Source organism: Macrotis lagotis, chromosome 6, assembly GCF_037893015.1.
Source record: "Macrotis lagotis isolate mMagLag1 chromosome 6, bilby.v1.9.chrom.fasta, whole genome shotgun sequence".
NCBI classification, from domain to species: Eukaryota; Metazoa; Chordata; class Mammalia; order Peramelemorphia; family Peramelidae; genus Macrotis; species Macrotis lagotis.
The window spans coordinates 89,289,429-89,315,037 of NC_133663.1; the positions used below are offsets into that span (position 1 = coordinate 89,289,429).

Consider the following 25,609-nt stretch of genomic DNA (forward strand, 5'->3'; position numbering starts at 1 on the left):
CATGGTTTCTATCCTTGAGGAGTTTATGGTCTGGTAGCTCACAATTTTTTTTTTTTGCCTTATAAACTAAAACTACTTTTTAAACATTCCTCTTTACTGATCTGGCTAAACTTGTGGTTGCATTCCCATTTCTCATTCAGAAAAAAAATAGGATTTATCATTAAAATAATATCTCTATCCTTACTTTTCTGGAAATAGCTCCATTTATATAATGTTTTAAATCTTACAAATTGTTTTCCTCACCATAATCCCATGAGACATGTATAATAAAAGTAAATTGCTTGCCTTCTCAAGGAGGGAAGGAGTTATAGGAAAGAAGGAGAGAATTTGGAGCTCAAAATTAAAAAAAATGATTGTTAAATTTCTGAAATAGTTAATGGAATAAATAAAATAAATAAATAAAATAAAGTAATCCTATGAGAGAACCAGAGCTAGTATAAATGCCCCCATTTATAGATAAGAACTTTGAGAGATTTATCCTGAGTCACACACAAGTGAGTGAGGATTTGAATACAGGTCTCCTGATTACAACCCTGCTCTTTCCATTGCATCAAGATGCTCTTTGCTTTCCTCCACAGTAATGTTTTTATCTTTACGTGCTGTTTACACCTTGTCTAGATGTATTCCTTGCCTAGTACCTTTTTTTATCTTTGCTAGCTTCTGTCTTCTATTTACGCACTTAGGTATGATTTTTTTAATCCACCTAGGGGTGAAGTGAAACCAGACACCTTAGCTCTTTGTTGGTCACTGCTTCCTTGACATAATCAAAAGGTTAGTTAATGCAGATAATTTTCTTCCCTTAATTGACTGTTATGAAATCTCTACCCTTTTTGTGCAAGTGGTCTGAACTGTTTAAACCTTGCAACTGTTGCAAAGGAGGCATTAGAAAAAAATTAAAATTAATTAAAGCAGGAATTTTTGGAAAGAGTGTAAATAAATTTCCATGGCTTAGAAAAGATATCAAAACATCGTTGATAAAAGTCTAGCAACTTGATCAACATTTTGGGTATATGAATGACTTATACTAGTATAATAAATGGAAGGTAAGCTAAAAATATTTTTTAAATCATTCTTAAAAATGCTGAATTCCACATTCTTTTCCCCTCTCCTACACTCCTCTCTCCTTGAGAAGGTAAACAGTTTTATTTCACAGGATTATTATGAGGAAAATACTTTCTAAGATTTCAAAACACTGAATGGAATTAACTTCATTAAAGTTGATATGATAAATGGAAGTTTAAAATCTTGGCAGTGCTACCGGATGTGACCTAAAGCTATTCTGGTAAGAAGGTCTTCTTCATTTTATTCTGGTTCATGATAAATGTTATGATAAATGCTTTCCATGATGCCATTCCTTCTTTTGATTTTCTCCTTCAGTGAAAATTCATTTCTAGGCTTTGGAAAATGGTTATATGTCCTTAATCTAAAAGACAGAACAGAATCACCTCTTCTTCTCTGTCCAACAATACTGTCCTAACTCAATATTCTGTTCCAGTGTGCTGGCATCTGTCAGGTAGAACAGTTCAATTTAGTTGAATTTTTTTGTATTTGTCAGATTTTTTAAAAATTTCAGTCATAGAATAATGCTAAATTGGCAAAAATGAAATGCTAATAATATCCTTGTTCACTTTTTCTTGTCTATTTCAGATATCTCTTCCTCGACATGTTTCCTTTAGTTTTTCACATGAAGCATTAGAATCACCCACACTTGCAGGTACATTACTGTTAATATTTCAATACTGAATATAACATTATGAATATTTAAATTATTGTATAATATTTAAAAATTAAAATATTTTATCAGGTCAATACCTGATAAAAACTGAAACCAGAATTCAAGACATAAGCTTTCCTATTTAGTTTTGAATTTGAAAACAAGTTTTGTCTATTAAATGATAAATGGAATATAAATAACATGAGATTAAAGTATTTGTGGGAGACCTGTTTTGAATAATCAAATAAAAGGAGAAATAGATCAATATATCTTAGGAGTCCTCTAATTTAGTATGTTGCTCAGTTAAGAGCAGCTAAGTGACCCAGGATGACTTTTGAGTCAGGAGGACAAGAGTTCAAATGCGATCTCAGACACTTGATACTTATTAGCAGAGTGACCTTAGGCAAGGTATCAACCCTAATTGCCTTCAGTTCTGTTGATTGATATCTGGTCACTGGACCCAGATGGCTCACCCAAATCCAATTCACATGCTTGTCATGGCATTACCTCTCTTGATATCATTGTCTTCTTCAAGAATGAAGGACAAACATTATATTGCTCAGTGACTTTATGAAATCAAATTTGAGATACTAGCAAACTAGCTATATTGATTAATCTATTAAAAAGTTGTAGGTGATAAGGTTTCTAAGTAGGTGAGAAAAATATTTGTTTTCAGAGATACTCTTCAGTATCTGATAGTTAAAGGGATAAGGTGAAAGGAGTTATTAGGAATGGGAAAGTGGAGCATGACCAGAGCAGAGGGAGACAAGTTTCTCAAGAGTAACAGCTTGTAGGTAAGTTGGAAAGAATAATAATAATACTAGGGGGGGAAATAAAATGCTAGAATAAATAGTGGGTCAGATAGAATGCAAAGACAAAATTAAAATAGTCCCTTTATTCAAGAAACTCACCTTTTACTTAGGGATATAAATTGTATGTAGATACATATATACATGGTCATGTGAGAAGGGAAAGGTCACTAATAAATAGATATCAGAGGAGGCTTTAGTAGCAAATACATTGAAAGATGTATTAGGATTCTGAGAGACAGAGACCAGGACTGAATGCAAGCTAGTCATAGGTGCAGACACAGAGATAGGAGATAGAAATGTTTACTTTGGGGAATAGTAGGAAGTTGAATGTGATGCTGCTCATGTCTAGAGCTAGAAAGATTTATATCTCATTGGATTATTATCATTAATTGGATCTTTAGGTCATTGTCAGTTTATAAAGCATTGGGACTTTGGACATGAAATATGGTCCAGAACTGAGTCTAGAACTGAGTAATATCTTCTATGTAATTGTAATTCCTTGCCATTCTGTGACATAGTTGCAAAGCTGGCACCAAATTAAAATTTAGTCAGAGCAGTTGGAATTTGACAATCACAAATGAGTAGGGTCTTTTTTTGTATTTTGTTTTTTAATATAAGATTGAATCAAAGCAGGCCCAGATTCTGAAGTAATTAAGATTATAAATAGACAAAGAACTCCCTATCTATATAATTATGTCTCTCTCTCTCTCTCTCTCTCTCTCTCTCTCTCTCTCTCTCTCTCTCTCTCCCCCTCATATATATATATATATATATATATATATATATATATATATAACTATAGCTACTAGAGTATAAGCTGCTAGAGTCCTTCACATCTCCACTTCCTTTCCCAGTTGTTAATAAAAAACATACTAAAGGATTAATTACATGACCATACTGGGTCCTACCAAAGCTAGAATGTTCCCTGCCTTTACACACCAGCAGCCAACAGTGCTTTTGAAAGGCCAGCTAATCAGTTAAAATTCCTTCAGTGTCTACTTATGAGCAAGGAGGCACAGTCTAGACACCAGGGACACAAAACCAAAAATGACATTGTCCTCCTGCTCATTGATCATTCCATTGGTGTATAGAAAAATGATTAAGATGACACACACATGCAGATAGATAGATAGATAGATAGATAGATAGATAGATAGATAGATAGATACACACATTTGTATACATCTACATGTGCACATGTACCTATAGACACAGCGTGTACGCTTCTGGATATAAATTGTGTGTTCTGTGCGTATATGTATGTGTGTCATGTATATAGTCACAAACACAGATTTCCATAAGTCTTTTCTGTAATTTCTATACATACTGTGTAAATTCAGTGATTTGTCTGTAGTTACACAAGTATGGAATAGTCTGACTTCTGACTCCAAGCCCAGTGTACTTTCTACCATATGACAATGCTTCTCACTGTTACTTGTTATGACAGGGTACGACTACAACCATGATCACCTAATTATTTAATTCCTTTCTAGAAGGGCTTAGCTTGGATGAAGATAAAGACAAGGATAAGGAAAGTGTAGATTCTCAGAATGAAACAGATGAAGAGATGGAGGTAAATGGAGAGCAATAATCCTACTAATTTAGTCTTTGAAATTTAATTTGACTTAATTTTTACTTAAAGTGATCTTCCTAAAAACCTTACAAAGGAATGTAAGATTTTAAAAAGTATCTGTTGTTTATTTACAAATTTAATAGATATATTACCTAATAATTACAATAAATCTCTAATACATAGTATGTTGACAGGAAATTTAGGATACTCATATAAGATATAGGATAGAGTACCTTAAGAAATTAGGGTGATAGGTTAAAAAAAAATTTCATTTTTTGTGATGTCAGAAAGTCTGTATACCAAGAAATAGTAACCTACAATTCCCTTACATTTCATGAATAAAGATGCTTCCTTTTAATGTTTGAGTCTCTCATATATATATATATATATGCCTTTACATAAATATATACATGTTTATATGTTTACAACTACCCTTCAGAATGATTAAACCTCATCCAAAAGTATTCAGCTACAAACATACTAAAAGGATATCTAAGGCTTTCCCACAGGATAGAGATAGAATGACCAAAAGACTAACTTGTTGCTGATTGGGAAGCTATGGTTCCAAAGATCATTTCCCCCCTCTGATTAGGGCTGGCCTATCCCAGAACAAATTGTCAGGATGGGGTGGGGGGACAAATAGGTCATTCCATAGGAATTTATTATCTAGGTATTGGAGAGCCAGTGCAAGGTTTGAACAGGGTCTTACTTTTAGATATTTAATACTAATGAAATAAAACTTGATTCAATTATATTAATTGGAGAAGTGCCATAATGTAGAAAAAATGAATGCTGAATTTGTAATTGGAAGATCTGGTCTTGAATCCCATTTCAAACTCTTAATAGTGTGACCCTGAACAAGTAGCTTCATAGGATGAGGTATAATAATGCTTATACTGTCTCCTTCACTGTGAGGAAAGTGCTCTGCAAAGTAGTACAGGTTTGATTAATGTATTGCCAATTTGATCAACCTTGTATGTAATGGTACTCCCTCCCCTCATACAACACTGCACATCAAAGTGCTCTGAAAAAATAATCTTTGGATACCAACAAGAAAGATTTTTTTCCTACATGTAGCCTGTACCATATATGTATATTGATATGCTAGATAATTCCAATCCCCTAACAACTATCTTGATATCTTTTACTCTTCACTTAATAGCAATAAGGAGAATAAACTCAAAAATTGTTAAGGCTATTTCAACTTTTCCTTTTTTCTCTATTATGAATCAAGAGTCTTTGAAAAACTCATCTTGGCATAATGTCTGTCACATCTATGTCATCCAGAATTTTTCAAAACCAAGTTTGGTTATATTGCATTCTGTTCAGGTATTTTATTTCTCTTTCTCTCTTTTTACTTCTTGCCTGAATTGGTATGTAGTTTTTCTTTTCTTTTTTTTCTTTTTAATGATAATAGTCTTTTTCCTGTGAATGATTGGAGCTTACAAAATCAGCAGGAAGAGTTAATATCAAACTATCAAAGAAAAGTATTGCTGTAATCTATATCAATAAAGACTCATAATTGAAAAACCTACTAAGGTTGGTGCTCTTTTGTGAAAAAATACTCTTAGTTGCCCTTTTATTGTGGATGAAGTACTATCATAAAAGAATTCAATGATCATTGGGAGGAATTCTGTGGTCTAAATCTAGAACTTTTTTTTTCAAGATTGTTATTAGGAATACATATAAAGAGGAAAACCCTTTCAGACAAGCACATCCTGAAAGCATGCCACTATTTCCAGGGGTGAGTTCTCAGTTATCCTAACTTATCAACTGTTATATTAGTTTTCTTTTCTGGTGCATCTATATACATATTTTAGGCATCTAAAGTCAAAATAATACATTGCACAGTTAATGTTTATTTTTAAGTGTTTGATTCCCTATATATTGATTATTGATTGAAAATATATAACATAGGTTAAAACTCTAACATGTTAAATTAAAAATGAATTAAAGCAAGCATTGGTTTATTTAATATCTTGTTATAAGATATAAATCTTTTTAAGAAATATTTTATTTTGAGTTTTACAATTTTCCCCCATCTTGCTTCCCTCCTCCCCCACCACAGAACGCATTCTGTTAGTCTTTACATCATTTCCATGGTATACATTGATCTCAGTTGAATGTGATGACAGAGAAATCATATCCTTAAGGAATAAAAATAAAGTACGAGATAATAAAATTACATAATAAGATAATGGTTAGTTTTTCCAATTTGTTCAAAGTCCATAATTCTTTCTCTGGATACAGATGTTATTCTACATTGCAGACAGCCCAGAATTGTCCCCAGTTGTTGCACTGATGGAATGAACAAGTCCATCAAGGTTGATGATATAAACTCTTTTTTAAAAAATTTTTTTTGTAAGGCAATGGGGTTAAGTGGCTTGCCCAAGGCCACACAGCTAGGTAATTATTAAGTGTCTGAGGCCAGATTTGAACTCAGGCACTCCTGACTCCAGGGCCGGTGCTCTATCCACATATCTAATCAGACATAGATAATGCTATTAATAGAATTGCTCAGTTATGGAATTTTTGTTAAAAGTATGCTTTTAAGTATTATGAATTAGTTCATCAAATATATGCAGGACAGTTTTTTAAAAAAACAACCTTTTCTTGGTTATAAGTTTAATCATACTGGGCAGAAATGTGCTCAGAGAAAATTAGACAAGGATATCCTGTAAATTCAAAATATGAAATGCATAAAAATTTCTTATTAGTATTTATCTGTTGTTTTTCTTTTGTTTTCAATATTACAGAGCCAGAAACTTATGAAATTTGAACCTTTGTTAAAGAGTGTAACTGAAATACCTTTTAAAGAGGACAATAAAAGAAAGCAAAGTATGCCTTTTTATACAATTGTTAAAAAGGACACACCAAGTGCAGAGATTATAGAGCATGAAGAGCAAGACCCTCCCTATCCACCAACTTCATCAAATTTAACAGTAAAGTCAGAAAATTCCTCTGGGAACTTCAATCATGACATCTTTACAATAAAATCTTTAGACACTGAAGGAATGAGAGGTCTATCAAATATTTCAGTAGAAAATATTGAAGGAGAAACAACCAATGCAATAGATTTGGAGAAAGTACAGGAAAACCTCAATCCAAATCTGGAAAAACTAGAAAAATCAGTGGATCAAAAATCACTTTTAAATGATGACTTGAAGGACCTTTCAGAAGGATTCCATGAGGAGACTGAGAAGAGTGAACAATTGAGTGAGGTTTCAAGAAAGAAAAGTTCAGGTTCAAAATCCTCCATAATGGACTTTGAGGCCCAACAAGGAGAGCTTTCCCAGAGTCGAAGTCCAGGTTCAGAACCCTCCAAAACTGACCTCAAGATTGTGCAGAGTGAAATTTCCCAGAGACCAACTTCAAAATCCTCTAAAGAAGATTTTGAGGCCACACACGGTGATCGTTCTGGTCCGCCAAGTTCAAAGCCATCAAAATGTGCTGTCCAAGATACAAAGGTAGAGCTGCCTGGTGATCTCTTGGTGGATTCAAGTTCAAAATCTTCCAAGCACGATCTTGAGATTGCTCAGAGTGAACTTTCTCAAGGACCAAATCTTTCAGGGAAACCATCAAAACACGAGACTGAAAAGAGTGAACCTTTGAGTGAACTGCCAGGAACACCAAGTTTAGGTTCAAAACATGACTTGGAGACAGTCAGGAATGAACCATATAGAGACTTCTCGGAAAGGTCAGGTTCACTGAGTGTCCTTTCAGGGAACCCAAGTTTAAATGCAGAACCTTCCAAACAGGATTTTGAGTTCATGGGGATTGAGGTGGAGTCAAGTTCAACTTCAAAAGGCTCAAAACACATCCTCAAGATTGTGCACAGTGAAGAGAGCCCTCAGGTAGGGAAATCAAGTACAGGTTCAAAATTCTCCAAACACGACCTCAAGAGTTCAAAGAGTGACCCCTTGAGTGAGCTTTTGGTGAAGTCAAGTTCAAGCTGGAAATCTTCCAGATGTGACCTTAGACTTGCAAAGAGCGAAGTATTTGGTGAGCGGTTTGGGAAGTCAAGTTCAAGTTCAAAATCTTACCCTCACATTCCCAAGATTGCAAAGAGTGAAGCATTGGGTGAACTTTTGGGAAAGACCAGTTCAGTTTTAAGATCTTCTGGCCATGACCTCAAGATTGCAAAGAGTGAGCAACAGTTGAGTGAACTTTCAATGAAAAAAAGTTCTGGTTCAAAATCTTCCAAACGTGACCTCAAGATTGTGAAGAGCAAATACTTGAGTGATCTTTCAGTGAAAAAAAGTTCAAGTTCAGAATCTTCTCGGCATGGTTTCAGGATTGTGAAGAGTGAACAGTGGGGTGAACTAGGGAGACCAAGTTCAGGTTCAAAATCATTCAAACAGAGCCTCAAGATTGTGAGTGGGCCGTGTAATGAGCTTCCTGACAATGCAAGTTCAAGTTCAAAATCTTCTTTAGAGGGTGACCTCGAAATTGTGCTGAGTGACCAGAGTGTGCCTTCATTTAAAAGTCCAAGTTCAAAAATTTCCACGAATGGCCTCATGATCGTTCAGAGTGAACAGAATGAACTTTCCAAAAATAAAGGTTTAAGTTCAAAACTCTCTTCAAAAGAAGTACTGAAGAATAAACCAACAGAAACACCTTCAGAAAATCTAATAGAACTACCTGAGAAAGTGGAAGAATGCCATCTTTCTCAAACATTATATGAGCCTGTAGAAGAGATAAGTATAGTAGAGGGAGATTTGTCAAGTGGAAGGAAACATAGTTTCAAAAAGAAACACCCAGAAGAAAGTTTTCAAGATTCAGAAGAGGCAGAAAACAATGTCTCAGTTTTAAATCTAGCAGAAAGTTTTGAATACCCAGAGGAGGTGGCACTCCCAGAACAAATTTCCTCCAAGCCACAAATCACAGAATTGGACTTAGAACAGAGTGTATCATTTTTGGACCTTCCAGAAAGCTCAATAGCAGTTTGGGATGGTGGTTTAGCTTCAACAAGTCAAGAACTGAACGAACCAAAAGGAGTAGATTTATCCAAATCTAAATCATTTGTGAGGCACATATTTTTACAAACATTTCCTTCAGATTCTTTGGACTCTGGCATAGTTAGTGTAATAGAATTAAATAAAGACTATCAGGGTTCATGGATGGATCCTGGCACCCGTTCATCTGAAGAAAAGTCCACAATGATGGAAGAAGATTGGAAATTATTACTGAAGAATTCAAAAAACCAACTTCCACAGGATAAAGATTTACCTCCAATAAAGCAATTATATACAGAAAAGAGTTTTGAAGGAAAAGATCTCAATTCTGTTTTAGAGAATGCAAGTTCTTACCTCATGCATAAACTTAGTGACTCAGAGCAAACACGTTTAACATCTTTTGTAAGTAAAGTCTTTAATAATCTTTCCACAGAGGGCATTACTGAATTAAAAGAAAATCAAACTGTTTTAATTCCAGATGGTGAAAATGAAATTGAGGGATTAGATGTTAAATCAGTAAAGAGCATGGATAAATTAGATGAGTTAAATGTAAAACCTGTTGCAAGCCCAAAGCACGGCAGTTTTGAAAAGTTTCTAGGAGGACCAGAAGCAGAACATCTAAAAGATGATTTAAGCAAACTTATCCAGAATTTTCTTTTAGAAAGACTTTCAGAAGCAGGACAATTCTCCAAGGAGGATTTACCAGAAATCTTTGAGAAGCTTCATTTTGTAAGTGATAAAAAAGAATCATCAACTTCTATCAAGCCTGAAATACCTTCCAAAGAGCAAAAGGATTTCAAAGATTTTCCAGAAATTTCCAAAACCAGCATGCCTAATGTAAATTCAGAGCTCCCTTTATTTGATGATAGATATTTGGAAATAAGATTAAGAGATCTTTTAAGTGAAATCCTCCAACAATATATACTAAGTAACCAAACAGAAACCAAATTAATCAGGGAAAGAGAGTCTGGGATTAAAGAACAAAATCTGCCTTCATATAGAACTAAAACTGTCCCACCATTTTCACATGAAGTAAGACATGATTATCCAGAAAGGAGTTTTCCTGGAGACAGTGATCTAAATAGGAAAGGTCTTTTAAGTCAATCTGCACAAAACCTTTTATCATTTATCTCAGAAAGTGAACTATTAAATCTAAAATCTGATTTAAGCAAACGTCTTCAAAGCATTTTCATAGAAAGACTTTCAAATATGGGATTAATCACAGAAAAGGAATTCTATACTCTCAATGAGAATCTGTCTTTGATTAATTCTAATGAGAAACCATTAAAATTTTTTAACACAGATGTGAGAGGAATAAATCAATTTCTGGAAAGGCCTTCAGAAAAGCAAAGTTACAAAACTTTCCCAAGAAATATGTCACAAGAGGTTATTGATGAAAGGATTTCAAATATAGAACTAGCTAGAAAGTTGGAAAGGGAATATTTTACTTTGCATAATACTAAGAGAAGGTCATCATTGGCAAGAGAAGATGAAAAGCAATACCCCAGAGAAAGAGCTGGAAAACAGGGTCTAACAGGAGTAAAACCTTCAAGAAAAACTAGCCAAGAGTTCCTATTTAACAGTTCATCAGAAAGAATAACAAGACTAGTGTTAAGAAGGGAACAAAAAGACCATAATTTAATGCAATTGCCACAAGTAGAAAAAACTAGTTTTGAAGAGGAGATACAACACCTACATAGCTGGTATCATAGAACAAAAACAAACCATTCAAAAGCTACTTTGAAAATCAAGCCTCTGGGGAAAAAAGAACATTTTAACATATATAAAGTGACTGTCAAGGAAAAACCTGAGTCAATACCCTCTGGACAGAATTCTGAAGTCCAAACAGAAATTAAACAATATTTATACAAATACAAGATACCCTCAACAAGTAACATTCATGCTTATTTAAATTCTGATGATGAGGAAGAATCAAATTTGAAAGACCAATATAATGGTAAGTCCAAAGAGAACAACAAAAAGAAGCCACTATTAACAGTTACACAGTTCCAGAAAGAGGTACAAGCTGTTTATCTTAAGCCAAAAGAAACTACTACTGAAAAATATACCACAAATTCACAATCCTTTGACCATAGTAGAAATCCATCTATATTCCCAGAAGTCTTAAAAACAGAAGGCTTAAAGCCTAAACTTCGAAGAGAGAGAGAGTATGTTGAGAAACAAAAACGGCCCCTTTACAGGACAGCTAAGATATTAGCAACCTCACAGCCTGCCACAAGACTACTTCTAAGGAAGTCTCCCCAAAGGACACTGCTATTTCCTTGGGCTGGAAAAAGAAATATACATGTAATAATGCTTTTCTTGATCTTTTTTCATTTTTGGTAAAGGCCAGTAAACATTTCACTTTTGTTCCTACCCCAGGAGTGGGAAATCTATGTATATATATCAATATATATATATGTGTGTGTGTGTGTGTGTGTGTGTGTGTCCTAATTGTCTCAAAATGTAGTAAACTGTCTGTCCCAAAAGTCAAACATCACCTTACCCCACTCAAAATAAAATCACAAAATTTCCTCCAAAGCAATATGAACATGAGATGTTGAATGCTATCTTCTCAAATTTATTTCATTTTTGTATCCCCACTATGTAACATACTAACCATGTGTAATAATAAATACCAGTTTATTTGCTCAGGAATGATATTTTTAACATTAATTAGTATCACCTCACATATATATGAATGTATACACACACACACAAACACTTTTCAGGACACTTTCATTTTATTATCTTTTACTCCTCACAACTATCTCAGGTTGTCAGGACAGATTTATCAAATCACAGATGAGGAACCTGAAGCTCAGTTTGATGATATCATTTAACCCAAGACCTACCAGCTAATCATTGCTGAGCTTGGGACTAAGTGTTCTGTCCTCTATATCACCTGTCATCCAGTCAACTAGCATTAAGTGCCTATCATGTACGGGTATTGGATTTGGGTCCAGGAGAATTGATTTCAAGCTCTTCTAACTAAACACTTTTGTTAAGTCCCTGGGCCTCATTTGTAAAAATGACATGGTTGTCCTTAAATGACACTTAAGGCTCATTTCTAATTCTATGAATTAGGGAGCCAAACCTATAATGAATTGAAAAACTAAGTAAAAAGGTTTAGAGATTGATTGCTTTGAATTATCTGACATTTCTTCTTACATACAACATATGAATAATTGAGAGCTGACTCTGAGAAAATTCTTAAGTACCAAGTTTGATGTATAAAATGGACATGAATGATGTAAATTATGTAAATTATTCCCTTAAATGAGAAACGGGCACCGATTTCAGAATACGGTTAGGAGAATATAGTGTATTTAACTACTTTACAATCCAAGAAATTCTTCACATAGTTGTTTCATATCTTACCTTGTGCACTTTCCCATAGGGGAAAAAAAATGTAACCAATGATGCTTAGCATTCCCAAGCCAGACCACACTACAAAAGGTAGTATAGTAGTAAGAATGATATCTAGATCTTAGAATCAGGCAGTCAAGTCCCATAGTATTAGAGTTTAAACCAGGCAGAAAAAAGTCAATTAATCTCACATGGTAGAAGAGAAATGGGAAAGTGGAGAGAAAGAACTTTTCCCAGTTTGTCATCTTATATTGTGTATGTCTTTAATGTGGATGTGTGTTGGAAAATGAAAGGATACATATATATACATATATATATATGAATAATGAGTAGTGAAGCAGCCTTGAATGAAGGAAGACCTCAGTTGACATTCCTCTTTCTGAAACATACTGATGCATGACTGTGGACAAATCACTTAACCTCTCAGTACCCCAGGCCACAGCTAGATTAGTGTGAAGAATCAATTGCATGGTATTATAAATTAGAATCAGTACTATATGAATTGTATAAAATATGGTCTTGGTTTATTTTTCGTTGGAAATATACAGTGAAAATTTTAATAATGGCAACCATTCATTTACACTAAAGAGTTTCAAAGAAGACAAACTTCTTTGGAAGAGAAAATTTTCCTCACCACAGAATTACCTTATCTTTGTCAAATAGCTTGAAAGCTTGGATAGTATTATTAGATATAAAACTTAATATTACTCTTTTTAAGTAGTTAAGGATCTTGTGAAGTACCCTAGGATAAACAGTGGAATCTTAAGGGTGTTTAATTGACTCCCATAGAAAGCCTTAAGTTAAGCAACATCTTTTTCATTGAAGTACTGCATAATTCGGTCTGTGACTTTAGTAAAGTTAATGGCACACAGAACTGACTTTTAGTTTGATGACTAGCTGGACTCATTAGGTTCTTTCACAATCCAGCAGCCCTCAGAGGGCCCCAAAGGATCTTAGAGAACACATACAGTCCAAGTTCTAGGAGAAGCACCTGGGAGACACCAGTCAGATGATGTGGTTTCCCATACCCATAATCTCTGAGCTCTAATATTCACAGTGTATATCTCTGCATGTAGGGAAAATATATTCATGGATGTCAGAAAATTTTGTACATTAAATGTTCTAAAAAGTAAACAGTATTCAGTGAGATGCCACACACAGTATATATATACAAGCAGTCCTTAATTTATAATCAAGATATATTCTGAAAATTTGTACATTGGTTGTTTGGAAGTTGGGATACATTTTTCCACGGGGGGGGGAAACGGGAATTTTTTGTAAATTGCTCTTAGAATCCAAGGTCAACCCACAAAAACACATTAATCCATAATCCAGATAAATTATATCCTGGATTTGGAATGTCAGAATTTTTGAAAATCAAAATTCTGGTTTCTAGGAACCAGGAATTCATGAGAGGAACAAGAAAGACATTTCCTCTTTGTATGTAGAACTGATCACAGTCAAAATCTAGACAAAGCTTCTCCCACCACCTTGAATTCCTAGCGCTTTCAGATTGCCCTACTCACCACTAGCTTCCCCCACCTCCCCACATAAAAGTTTGTACTTGGGTATCAGACTAAGACAACTGAGTTCATCTTGGCTCTATCATGTTAAATGTCCTTAAGTAAATCATTTCACTTTGCAGAAGAGTATCTTCATTTTTGTGTGCTAGGAATAGAGTTTAAAAGCTGAAAGAGATCAAACACATATAGTTCATTGCTCTCATTTTACAGATGAGACAGTTGAAGCCCTTAGAAGTTTATTGACTTGCCCAGGTTACCTAGCTTCCTTTTCCCATTCTTCCAAATTTCCCCCACCCCCCCCAAAAACTCACATTTCCTTTGTTCTCAGGGAAGTGTTAGGCAGTTGAAGTGTATAAATGCTCAATCACTTCCCCAAGAAACAAAAAGAATATTCATGAAATCAAATGAGTCTTTGGTGTAATTTTCATATTATATAAATATATAATAAATCAAAATTTTTTCATGAATTATGGGTGAAGATAAGATAGGGGGCCCATCAAGTAGGTAATTTGTCTGATTCATTTAGTCCCTAGAGTCATTTATCATTAAGTTGTTTTGCTATAGTATCTCATCCATTCTTCCACCCCTGAATCCAGATTCTTTGAAAGCTTCCAGTGAATCACCCAAGCTATAATGATAAAGATTCAGAAAGATGTGGATTAGAGAGAGTAGTAGTAAGAAAAATTTTTCTGCAAAGGGTCATTGAGTGTTTTTAAATTAGAGACTTACTTCTATAAGCTATATTCCTTTTAAGTTTAAAAAAATAAGCTTAAATAATTAATCTCTGTTTTTATTTTTAATGCTTAGGATTCTTCAGTAAACAAAAAAGAAGATTTGCATTTGACTTCATTTAAGCATCTGGAAAAAGCAAAAGCAAGAGCAAGGTTTGATTTGGGGAAAAGCCCAAATGATAATCAATACACATTTAAAAACCTTGCAAGACCAAACACTGCTCCAGAATTTAACAAACGAATGAAAGAAAATTTGGGGAAATTTACATCCCCACAGGTGGTTTCAGCAGGCTTATATCATATAAATATCACAAACCCAGGTCTAGAGGGATATAATCAGAAAAAAGACCTTAAAAATCTTGAAAAGTGTTCAATCATTTGTGATATTCTACAGTTGTTAAACAGTTCATATGTGAAACGCAAGTGTGAGGGTGATTATTAAGTACATTATGAATTGCCTACTAATGAAATGTGTATAGGTCAATCCTCTTATTTAGCAACTCCCCACAAAATTTAACCTTGTTAAAAGTCATTGTTTTCACTGAAAAACAAATAAACATTTATGACGCATATATAAAAGTATTTTTATTTATGATACTTTGAGGGAACTACTGATTGGTTTAAAAATTTTTAATGGAGTTTTGTTTGACACAATTATGCAGATATGGACTTTAATCTTTAATCTGTCTTCAATTGATAATGATTAGAATGCCTTTTTGCCAAGTGTAGGTCTTAGCTAGATTGGACTAGAATTTGACTTTCAGTCTTTCTTCACTTTAGGATATTTCCAACACATTTTATTTACTGGTCTCTGGGCAGCAAATGATAGGATATAATAAGGAGACAGTTTTAACAGAACCTGTGCCCAGAGGCAAAAGGCTTTCTTCTGCAGATAGTGTTGAAAAGCCTCAACAAGTACTGCTCAAATATTAGAAGTTTCCTTGAACAAATTTTGAATTTAGATTTCATGTTTTTTTCTAGAACTTGGTGAAGAGCTACTTTGAATAAGACCTTCAGCTGTCTTTTATGAATTCATAAAGCCCTGGAATAGTATTTTTGTGGAGACAGGTTATTTTCTGTGGTATTTCAAATGACCTCATTTTAATGAAGCTCTTCTGTGTGCAAAAGAAACATGGAGCAAATATTTTACTATTAGGAAAACTTATCCTTGACACATGACAGTCTAAATGGATACCAATAGCTAAGACAGTTTTGATAGTATGGAAAAATGTAGCATCAAGTCTTCATTCACAATCCCAATTTTCCCATTTAGCTTTAGTAGATGGTCTTCTGGAACTGAGTCAGAAGCAGCTAGGCTGGTCCTTTCTTGGATGAGAGACATAGATACTACTACTATCAATCATCAGGTTCAATCCTGAAACCTTTTTAACTTGGTAAAATCTGTTTCCACAGAAACATTGTTGTAGGTCTTTCTTGTGAAAGGCCATTTATACTTTCATGGTATTTCAAATGGTTGTATTGTTGATAGTGTGTGGCCAAAGACATTTATCAAATCGTGGTTGTCATAAAGAAACTTCTCAAACATGGCTAACATGGGCCTCCCCTGGAAGTCTGATTATATTTTCACCTCTGGATAGTGTTTTCTATAATTCTATTTATTTATTTTAGGCAGCTTTCTTGTCTTTTATAAAGAATAATAGAAATACATAATTCTCTAGCAAGATAATTATTACATCATAAAGAAAAATTTTTTAATGTTGCATGGTTAATTATCCTCATTCAGAGTTTTCCAGATCCCAAAACCAGGCAATCAGTTATTTTAAAAATAAAATATTTTGAGAGATCATAGAATGAGTTGTAAGATTGTCTAGTCTCAGTTTTCAGAGGAAGATGGGGCACAATGAAGTGAATTTGCCCACGATTACAGTTAATGTCCTTTCTTAACTCCCAGTCCCCATCAATTACACTAATTACATATTTCTTCTCTCCTCCAAATATATAGACTGGAATGAATACTGAGTTGCTCCCGTGACTCATCCAGGGGACTGGAGAAAAAGCTTGGGGGGAGCAAATTATGGGATCATTTATAATAATCATTTCCCCTAACTCCTTGAGTCTGATAAGTCTTTTGTGAATGACTTCACAAGACAAAACAGAGCCCAGGGAACTAACAGGACAAAAGGGACTGTGCCCGATTATGATTTCCATAGATTTCTTATTGTTAGTTTGTAGGATCCAAAGACAAGCCAGTGAAATCAAACTGTTAGTAAAGAATGGATGCCATGATCCCCCAGGCTCTCCCTTCAAATTACCCCAGGGTAATCTGGGGAAACATCATCTAGGAATAATGAATAAATCTTTTTCTTGACCTTGGTGAAATGGAGAGACATCTCCTTTGCCTGAGAAATCCCTTCTCCATTCTTATTAGGAGCCTGGAATGCAGTGCCTGGAGGGGAGGGACACTAGTGGGATGAATTTCTCCTTTTGTACAGAAGATCTTAAAAGAAAAAGCATGTGAAAAGTGAAGGAGAATTTTGTCTATTTTAATGTTATCTTATGTACAATAAATTATGAGAATCTTACATTATTTGAAGCTATAGGTAATCAAGGGGAAAGGCATGAGAAACTGGATTACCCCCCAAAATATGGGGCTCAGAGCCAAAACAGAATTGTATTCCATTATTTAATAATTTAATTTCACTCCCTAGGTCAGGCCTCAGAATGACCTGAAAGGGCAAACACTACCATTATTCCAATAGTGGCAGGGCGTCCCAGTGCATGTTGCCAGAGGTTCAGGCAGGCACAGATAGACTCTGCTCCTGGGAGGAATGACAAGAAGCCTGGGATAATTAAGCAGAGAAGCACCTTGGCCGGATTTTTACCTTTGTGTCAGTTCCTTAAATAATACTTAAATGAATTCACTGTTATAGGTCTAGGTCATATAGACACTACTAAGATACTAAAAAACATGCAACTTCTTCAGATGACATGTTCTGTACAAGTCTTAAGGCAGAGAAAACTAATCATCACACTTGTTTATAGGGCAGTAGTGAGAAAGCTGCATTAGAAACCTCAAAAGCACTATAGTAATGAATTATTTATAAAGTTGCCCTGATTGATAAGCATTTTATATTAACTAGATTGCACTGTAAAGTCACAATACTCTCCTGTGACATTGTTTAGCTTATTGCTTATTGACATAATAAACCTCCTATGGAAAAAATGAGCTCCTATTAATGTTTTTCCTAATACTTTTAAATAAAATGGATTAACGATATGAGGACAGGTATGACTGTGACATGGTCAAGCTACTGCTTGAAGCTTAAAGATCTTCCTCCTACTGTCCTTCTGTCTACTGTCATATTACTGATTGCATGTGAATGAACAAACACACTATTCATATGAAATTGTCCATGAAACATTATCTTATGGTTTTTCATAAGGAATTAATGATTTAGGTGGTAATACATGCCTTCGATTATGCCCATTAAAAAACTCAAAATTTTTCTTCAATAAGGTATAGATAACTTTGTCCCTTTAAAACTTAGGGGTTTTTAACTGTTCTGGTGTCATGGACCCTTTTAACAAATAGCCTGGAGAAGTCCATGAGCCCTTTCTTAGTATAATGTTCTAAATGCATGAAATAAAATTATAGGATTACAAAGGAAATCAATTATATTTGATACAGCAATCAAAATATTTTTAAATCAAACTCATGGATCCCAATTTAAATAGAACATTCAAGCTCCTAGAGAATAAGGACAGTGCTATATAAAAATATTTTTGATCTCTTAGACAAATCTAGCCATCTGTGTAAAGATTCTTCCTAAATTATAAATATAAGAAAAAAAATCCTATAAAGCTGAGTCATATCACACAAAGGTAATTCAATGAATATTTATTGAGGCACATAGTGCATAGATTTATAATTTGCAAAGGTAGAAAAGTGAAACTAAGTGAAAAGAAAACTGCATATTTATATAAATACAAGTGAATCATTTAATGTCAGGCTCAGATTGATAAAGAACAAATATTACCAGGAGATGAAAAATATAAACATTTTTCCTTCTACTCAAAACAGCTTTGAGCCAAGATGAATTAGCCACTTTCCCTGCGAGGGGAGGTCTCACTTGGAGAGAAGCTGTCCTGTCCTCCCTAGAGGCTCCATTCACCCAACAGCAGTCCATGGCAGGAGAATTAAATGAAAGATATACTAGGAGAGGAATCCATCACAACTGAGCAAAACACACAACTAAAGATGTGAGGAAGCAACTAAGTTCCTACTGTGTGTGAGGTTTCTAGCATTTATGACAGCCACTTGGGAAGGCTGCTCAAGGTGGGGCCCCTTGGAAAGAGCAGTTTAAAAATGGATTTCCAGTGCAACAACTGTGTTTTCAAGTATGGCTCTGGCACAGGTACTTAGCTGGTATAGAGAAAAGCAGCAAAGAGATCAAGTAAACAGGACATAAGAAGGATTTGGTGACTCTAAAATAACCAGCCAATGTCATCTTCATCAGTTAGAATATAATTAGGCTCAGTCCAGGTGGACACTGGGGACACTGCCACTGGCCATTTGTTATAAGGAGGAGGCAGCAATGAAAGAATTGAATCCTGGGTTTGTTCTTTTATCTGTTAAAAAAAATAGAGCAAAAGGTGTATACATTCAAAATCTTAGTTCTATCATCAGAATATAAAATGATAAAATATCATAAAAAGCAGTGATGTCCTTTGCCTACACAATGAATTGAAAAATCTATTTCTTGGCATGGACCTTTTAAGGATAGAAAGCAACATGTTCCCAGGATTAGTTTGCTCTCAGCTATTTCAAGACTGAGAAATTATGATTTGAAGCAGCCTTTATGGTCCATGAAGAAAACTGTTTAAAAAGTAATCTAAATATTACTTGAATATATAATTATTTGATTGTAATTTGTATGTAATGTGTATATAGATATATCTATATGGTTGTGTTATTTTTCCTGTAACTTCAAGACCTCAGGAAAACTTAACTTGTAAATTGATAAATCAAGGATTATTTAAGAACATTAACTTTTTTTTGCCCTGAAGCATTCGTTTATAATGATCCCATCACCACAATAGACTAACTCACCTGTCTGAAAAACGCATGTGACAGCAAAGTGCTTGCTGATGGCCTGGAATAAAAAAACAAAATGATTCATAAAAAAAAAATACTGTAGCTTTCTTTAAAACACTGAATTTTGAGTTTAAGAAATGTCAATACTTGGAATTAAATTTAAAGGTTCACAATCAATCACCGTATGAAGATTTCAATAAGGGAAGAAAAAAATTCAAGAATGGAACAAATTTGGGCTTTTCCTCTCCCAAACCTTATGATGTATCAAACTGCCTGAAATTTTAGTACCAGAGGCACAACCTAAACCTTCCTTGCCTCAGAGAAGTATAAGGTTCAGGGCTAGAAACCACAGAGATACAGTCTACATTTTATTGAGGAGGAAACAGGCTGAGAGGTTAAGTGACCTGCCCATTGGAGGAGATACTGATAAGAAAAAACAAAGAGGTACAGTTAAGTATATAGAATACATAAAGATTCCAAGGCTGCTGCTAAGTGGCACAGTGCATTTTAGGTTTTTACAAGGCAATGGGGTTAAGTGGCTTACCCAAGGCCACACAGCTAGGTAATAAGTGTCTGAGGCCAGGTTTGAACTCAGGTACTCCTGGCTCCAGGGCTGGTCTATCCACAATGCCACCTAGCTGCCCATAAACTTTTGATATCAGAAGTAGGAAGACCTGAGTCCAAATCCTTCCTTAGACACTTACTAGCTGGCGGACCTTGGGCAAATCACTTTACTTCTGTTTATTAGTTTCTTCTAGTGTAAACTGGGGATTATAACCACACTTACCTTATATGGTTTTTGTGAGAATCCACTCAAGATAATGTGTAACATGGCCTGCAAAGCTTTAAAGTCTAACATAAATCAGCCTCACTGGAACACACAGGCTTTGTGTGGGTTGCTGAAGCCTCTTTCTTCCCTGTTCTCCCTGCCCTTAGACCCACATGCTCACACACACACACATGCACAGTACACACAACACACACACCCATACACACACACACACACAAACACACCTCATATATACTTGTTGAAGTGGGCCCAGGAAGTTTGGGAGATGTCTTTCTTTGAAGTGGGGGGATGTTAATGATTCATGGAGGTCTTCTGGGAAGATTTGAATGTTGTGTCTATGGGCAGGATGACTTAGAGATGCAGAAGGAAGATGAGGGGGCTCTGAATGGCAACCAAAGAGGATAAAAGAAAATGATTTTTGGTGTGTCAGGAAGAGCAGGAAGCTACAATGTGTAGCCAGGGGATTGGAATCTTTTTTAAAGCTATTAAAGAGTATGGAAGGGAGCCCATTTAGAGGGAAAGGGAGGGACTTGATTGATGAGGATATATAGCTGGAAATATGAAACTAGGGTATCTACAGAGGTCAGAGCTAGAGATCGAAAATTTGAAAGTCATTTTAAGAAGTGATCACAAAACTCTGAACAGAAAACAGAATAAAAACCAAATAATGGATGATAGCTATTTGAAGAAGAAACATAAAGGGATGATACAAATAGTAGGCTGATAATAATAGAATGCTTTCTAAATATTAAGGACAGTAGGGATTCTACCCAAGAAGAAAGGTACAATTTGAATAAGCAACTTAAAATGTAATTTTGAAAACTATAGTATGTATATCATAAAGTACTGTTTTGGATAACTGACAAATAGCATTGACCTAAATTGAATTAAATTCAGTGCCATACTAATCAAACTAATAAATTATTTTATAGAGTTAGAAATATATTCCTCAGGAGGAATAAAAGGTCAAAAATATCAAGGGGCTTAATGAAAAAAAATGCAAAGCAAGGTGGCCAAGCTGTACCAGATCTAAAACTATATTATAAAAAGTGGCCGTCAGACTTCTGGTCAAGATAGTGGAGTAAAGCCAGGTACTGTCCTAAGGTCTCCTGGCTTTCCCTCAGAACCAATATGAATCAAGCTTCTTAACAGAGCAAAGGAGTAGAACATCTACCAACAAGGTCTGTGTCAGGGGAACATGGGTGAGCCAGGGCAGAGAGCAGAGAGGCAGCATAGAGGCAGTGGGATGAGACCCCAGTCTAACCGGAGAACAGCCACAGGAGCTTTGGCTTTGTGAGTGGGCAGGAGAGCTCCAGCAAGGTTAGAGGAAGAGTTCCAGTGCAGCAGGTGGGAGAGCTCATCAATCTGGTTAATTAGCTACTGTGTTTCCTTTTCCAGTTGGTTATTTTTACTTTTAATGGAGTTGATTTTGTTGGACAACTTGTCAGAATTTTTCTGTATGACTAATTTCTTTCATTTTTCTTCCTTCTTTGTTTTTTAAATTCTTGATGAACTTTTGTTTTTCTTTTTTATAGACTGTTTTGATACTCCCCCTGGGAGTGATTTTTCACTGCCTTCTTCAGACATGACATTGCTGTCATCTTTGTCTGTGAAGTAGTTTTCTATAGTGAGTACTCTCTTAGCTATTTTGTTCATCTTTGCTGTTTTAGTTCTGTTCCTGGAAGACCAGGGTCATGAATCCCTTATTTTCCAATTTAGTGCCCCCCCATCCCTGTGGGGCAAAGGGACTCTTCCCAGAACAAACATAGTAACAACCCCACCCCCACCCCGCCCCCATTCCCCCCAGGCTCAGGCATGGACAGCAGATCTCCCTCAGTACTAAGTGAATAATGAGATTAACTATATAGCTCAAGGGCCAGAACAAATTGATCAAGGATAATTCAGACTTTGCTGCTCTCCTTGCCCCACCCCCAGATCTAGGGAGGGGCCACAAATCAAGGTCACAGACACTCCAGAGAAAGCCTCTAGCACCCCCTATTGGCCGGACCACTTGGAGTTACTAAGCCCAGTGAGCAAAGCCTCTAGGGTTTTCAAAGTCAAACTTCTGTGAACCAGCCCCTCCCCCAACACAAGATCCTAGGAAAATGAAAGGGCAGTGAAAAGGGTAGGGGGTGGTTCCATTGAAAGCTGCCTTGATGACAAAGACCCTAACCCTCAGAAAGCTAGAACTTCTTAGAAGAATATGAATTGGTCTCCAGCCCAGAAAGATTTCTTAGAAGAGATCAGGAAGGGGTTTAAAAGTCAATTGGAAATGGTAAAACTCAATATCTTTAATAAAAAAACTAAAAAAAAAGTCAATTGGAAAAAGTGGGGAAAGAAACCCAAAGAGAAAATTAACACCTTGCAACAAGAAAACAAATCCTTGGAAGATACAATTGGACAAGTGCCAAAAGAAAATAATTCTCTCAAAACCTCAATTAGTACCAAACTAAACTACTTGTTTAGTGCCGTACCAATCAAAATTCCAAAAAATTACTTTAGAGTAAGAAAAATTTGTAAGTAAATTCATATGGAGAAATAAAAAGTCAAGAATTTCCAGGGATTCAGTGAAAAAAAGTACAAAAGAAGGTGACTTAGCCTTACCAGATCTAAAATTATAAACATCAGTCATCAAAACTGTCTGGTATTAGCTAAGAAATAGAGTGGTGGATCAGTGGAATAGACTAGGTGCAATAGCATAAAATGATGACAGTAATCTGCTGTTTGATAAACTCAAAGAGTCCAGCTATTGGGATAAAAAACTCTCTTCAATAAAAACTGTAGAGAAAATTGGAAGTTAGTTTGGAAGAAACTTGGATTAGACCAACAAATGGATACAGGATTTAGACATAAACAATATAAGCAAACTAGAAGATCAAGGAGTAGGTTACCTGTCAGATCTATGGAAAGGGAAACAGTTTATGACCAAGGAAGAAATGGAGAATATCATTAAAAACAAACTAGATAATTTTGATTACCTTAAATGAAAAGGTTTTTGCATAGATAAAACCACTGCAACCAAAATCAAAAGGAATGTAGTAAATTGGGAAACAATTTTTACAATTAGTATTTCTGACAAAGGACTCATTTCTAAAATATACAGGGAACTGAGTCAAATTTTCAAAAAAATAAGCCATTCCCCAATTGACAAATGGTCAAAGGATATGCAAAGGCAATTTACAGCTGAGGAAATCAAAGCAATCCATAGTCATATGAAAAATTGTTCTAAATCACTACTTATTAGAGAAATGCAAATTAAAGCATCTCTGAGGTACCATCTCACATCTCTCAGACTGGCCTATATGACCAGAAAAGGCAATGATCAATATTGGAAGGGATATGGGAAATCTGGGACACTAATACATTGTTGGTGGAGCTGTGAACTCATCCAACCTTTCTGGAAAGAAATTTGGAATTATGCCCAAAGGGCAAGAAAAATGTGCATACCCTTTGATCCAGCAATATCACTACTGGGTCTATACCCTGAAGAGATGATGAAAAAGGGTAAAAAACAACACTTGTACAAAAATATTCATAGCAGCCCTGTTTGTGGTGGCAAAGAATTGGAATTCAAGTAAATGTCCTTCAATTGGGGAATGGCTTAGCAAACTGTGGTATATGTATGTCATGGAACACTATTGTTCTATTAGAAACCAGGAGGGACAGGATTTCAGGGAAGCCTGGAGGGATTTGCATGAATTGATGCTGAGTGAGATGAGCAGAACCAGAAAAACACTGTATACCCTGTAACAGCAACATGGGGGCGATGTTCAACCCTGAAGGACTTGCTCATTCCATCAGTACAACAATCGGGAACAATTTTGGGCTGTCTGCAAAGGAGAGTGCCATCTGTATCCAGAGAAAGAATTGTGGAGTTTGAACAAAGACCAAAGATTATTACCTTTAATTTAGGAAAAAAACCCATTATCTTATTATATAATCTTGTTATCTCTTATACTTTATTTTTCTTAAGGATATGATTTCTCTCTTATCACATTCAACTTAGAGCAGTGTATACCATGGAAACAATGTAAAGACTAACAGACTGCCTTCTGTGGGGGGTGGGGGAGGGAAGCAAGAATAGGGGAAAATTGTAAAACTCAAAATAAATAAAATATTTCTTTTATTTTAAAAAAACAGACAGCAGGAAACGATTATAGTAATCTTCTGTTTGATAAACCCAAATTGTCCAGCTTCTGGGAAAACTCTCTCTTCGATAAAAACTGTTGGGAAAATTGGAAGTTAGTGTGGCAGAAACTTGGATTAGACCAACATCTCATGTGCTATACCAAGATAAGATCAAAATGGATACAGTATTTAACCATAAAAGACTATTATAAGTAAACTAGGAAAACAAGCAATAGTTTACCTGTCAGATCTATGGAAAGGGAAGCAATTTGTGGAGAACATCATTAAAAACAAATTAGATAATTTTGATTACATTAAATTAAAAAGCTTTTGCACAAACAAAACCACTGTAAACAAGATTAAAAGAAATATAAATTGGTAAACAATTTTTACAACTAGTAAAAAAAGACTCATTTCTGACAAAAGATTCATTTCTAAAATATATAGATAACTGAGTCAAATTTATATTTAAAAATAACGTTTCCTAATTGACAAATGATCAAATGATATGGAAAGACAATTTATAGATGAGGAAATCAAAGCTATCCATAGTCATATGAAAAACTGCTCTAAATCATTACTAATTAGAGAAATGCAAATTAACACAGCTCTGAGGTACTATCTCATACCTATCAGATTGGCCAATAGGAACAGAAAGAACAATGTTCAATGTGGAAGGAAAGTGGGAAATCTGGGACACTAATACATTGTTGGTGGAGCTGTGAACTCATCTAACCTTTTTGGAGAGCAATCTGGAATTATGCCCAAAAGGCAATAAAAATGTGCATACCCTTTGATCCAGCAATACCACTACTGGGTCTATACCTTAAAGAGATCATGAAAAAGGGTAAAAATATCACTTGTACAAAAATAATAGCAGACCTGTTCACAGTAGCAAAGAATTGTAAATTGAGTAAATGTCCATCAACTGGGGAATGGCTGAACAAATTGTGGTATA

General features: G+C 35.1%; 2 protein-coding genes across 5 annotated transcripts in view; one reads left to right on the forward strand and one right to left on the reverse strand.

Annotated features, from left to right (window-relative positions):
- The window catches only part of C2CD6 (C2 calcium dependent domain containing 6), a 106,646-nt gene extending 87,146 nt beyond the window's left edge, over window positions 1-19,500 (forward strand). Inside the window, exons 14-18 of the mRNA XM_074192747.1 lie at window positions 1,648-1,714; window positions 4,020-4,099; window positions 5,766-5,843; window positions 6,856-11,361; window positions 14,754-19,500. Coding sequence (XP_074048848.1) covers window positions 1,648-1,714; window positions 4,020-4,099; window positions 5,766-5,843; window positions 6,856-11,361; window positions 14,754-15,119 — 5,097 coding nt within the window. The 3' untranslated portion in view covers window positions 15,120-19,500. The remainder of the gene's footprint in view (window positions 1-1,647; window positions 1,715-4,019; window positions 4,100-5,765; window positions 5,844-6,855; window positions 11,362-14,753) is intronic.
- Window positions 11,228-25,609, reverse strand: part of STRADB (STE20 related adaptor beta) — a 61,428-nt gene continuing 47,046 nt past the window's right edge. For 3 of the 4 annotated variants that reach the window (XM_074191648.1, XM_074191646.1, XM_074191647.1), the window contains 2 exons: window positions 19,749-19,791; window positions 11,228-19,267 (listed from right to left, as the gene is read on the reverse strand). In XM_074191648.1, coding sequence (XP_074047749.1) covers window positions 19,124-19,267; window positions 19,749-19,791 — 187 coding nt within the window. In that variant the 3' untranslated portion in view covers window positions 11,228-19,123. Of the gene's footprint in view, window positions 19,268-19,748; window positions 19,792-25,609 lie in introns of those variants that run through there. The other variant, XR_012469451.1, reaches the window with a different exon arrangement.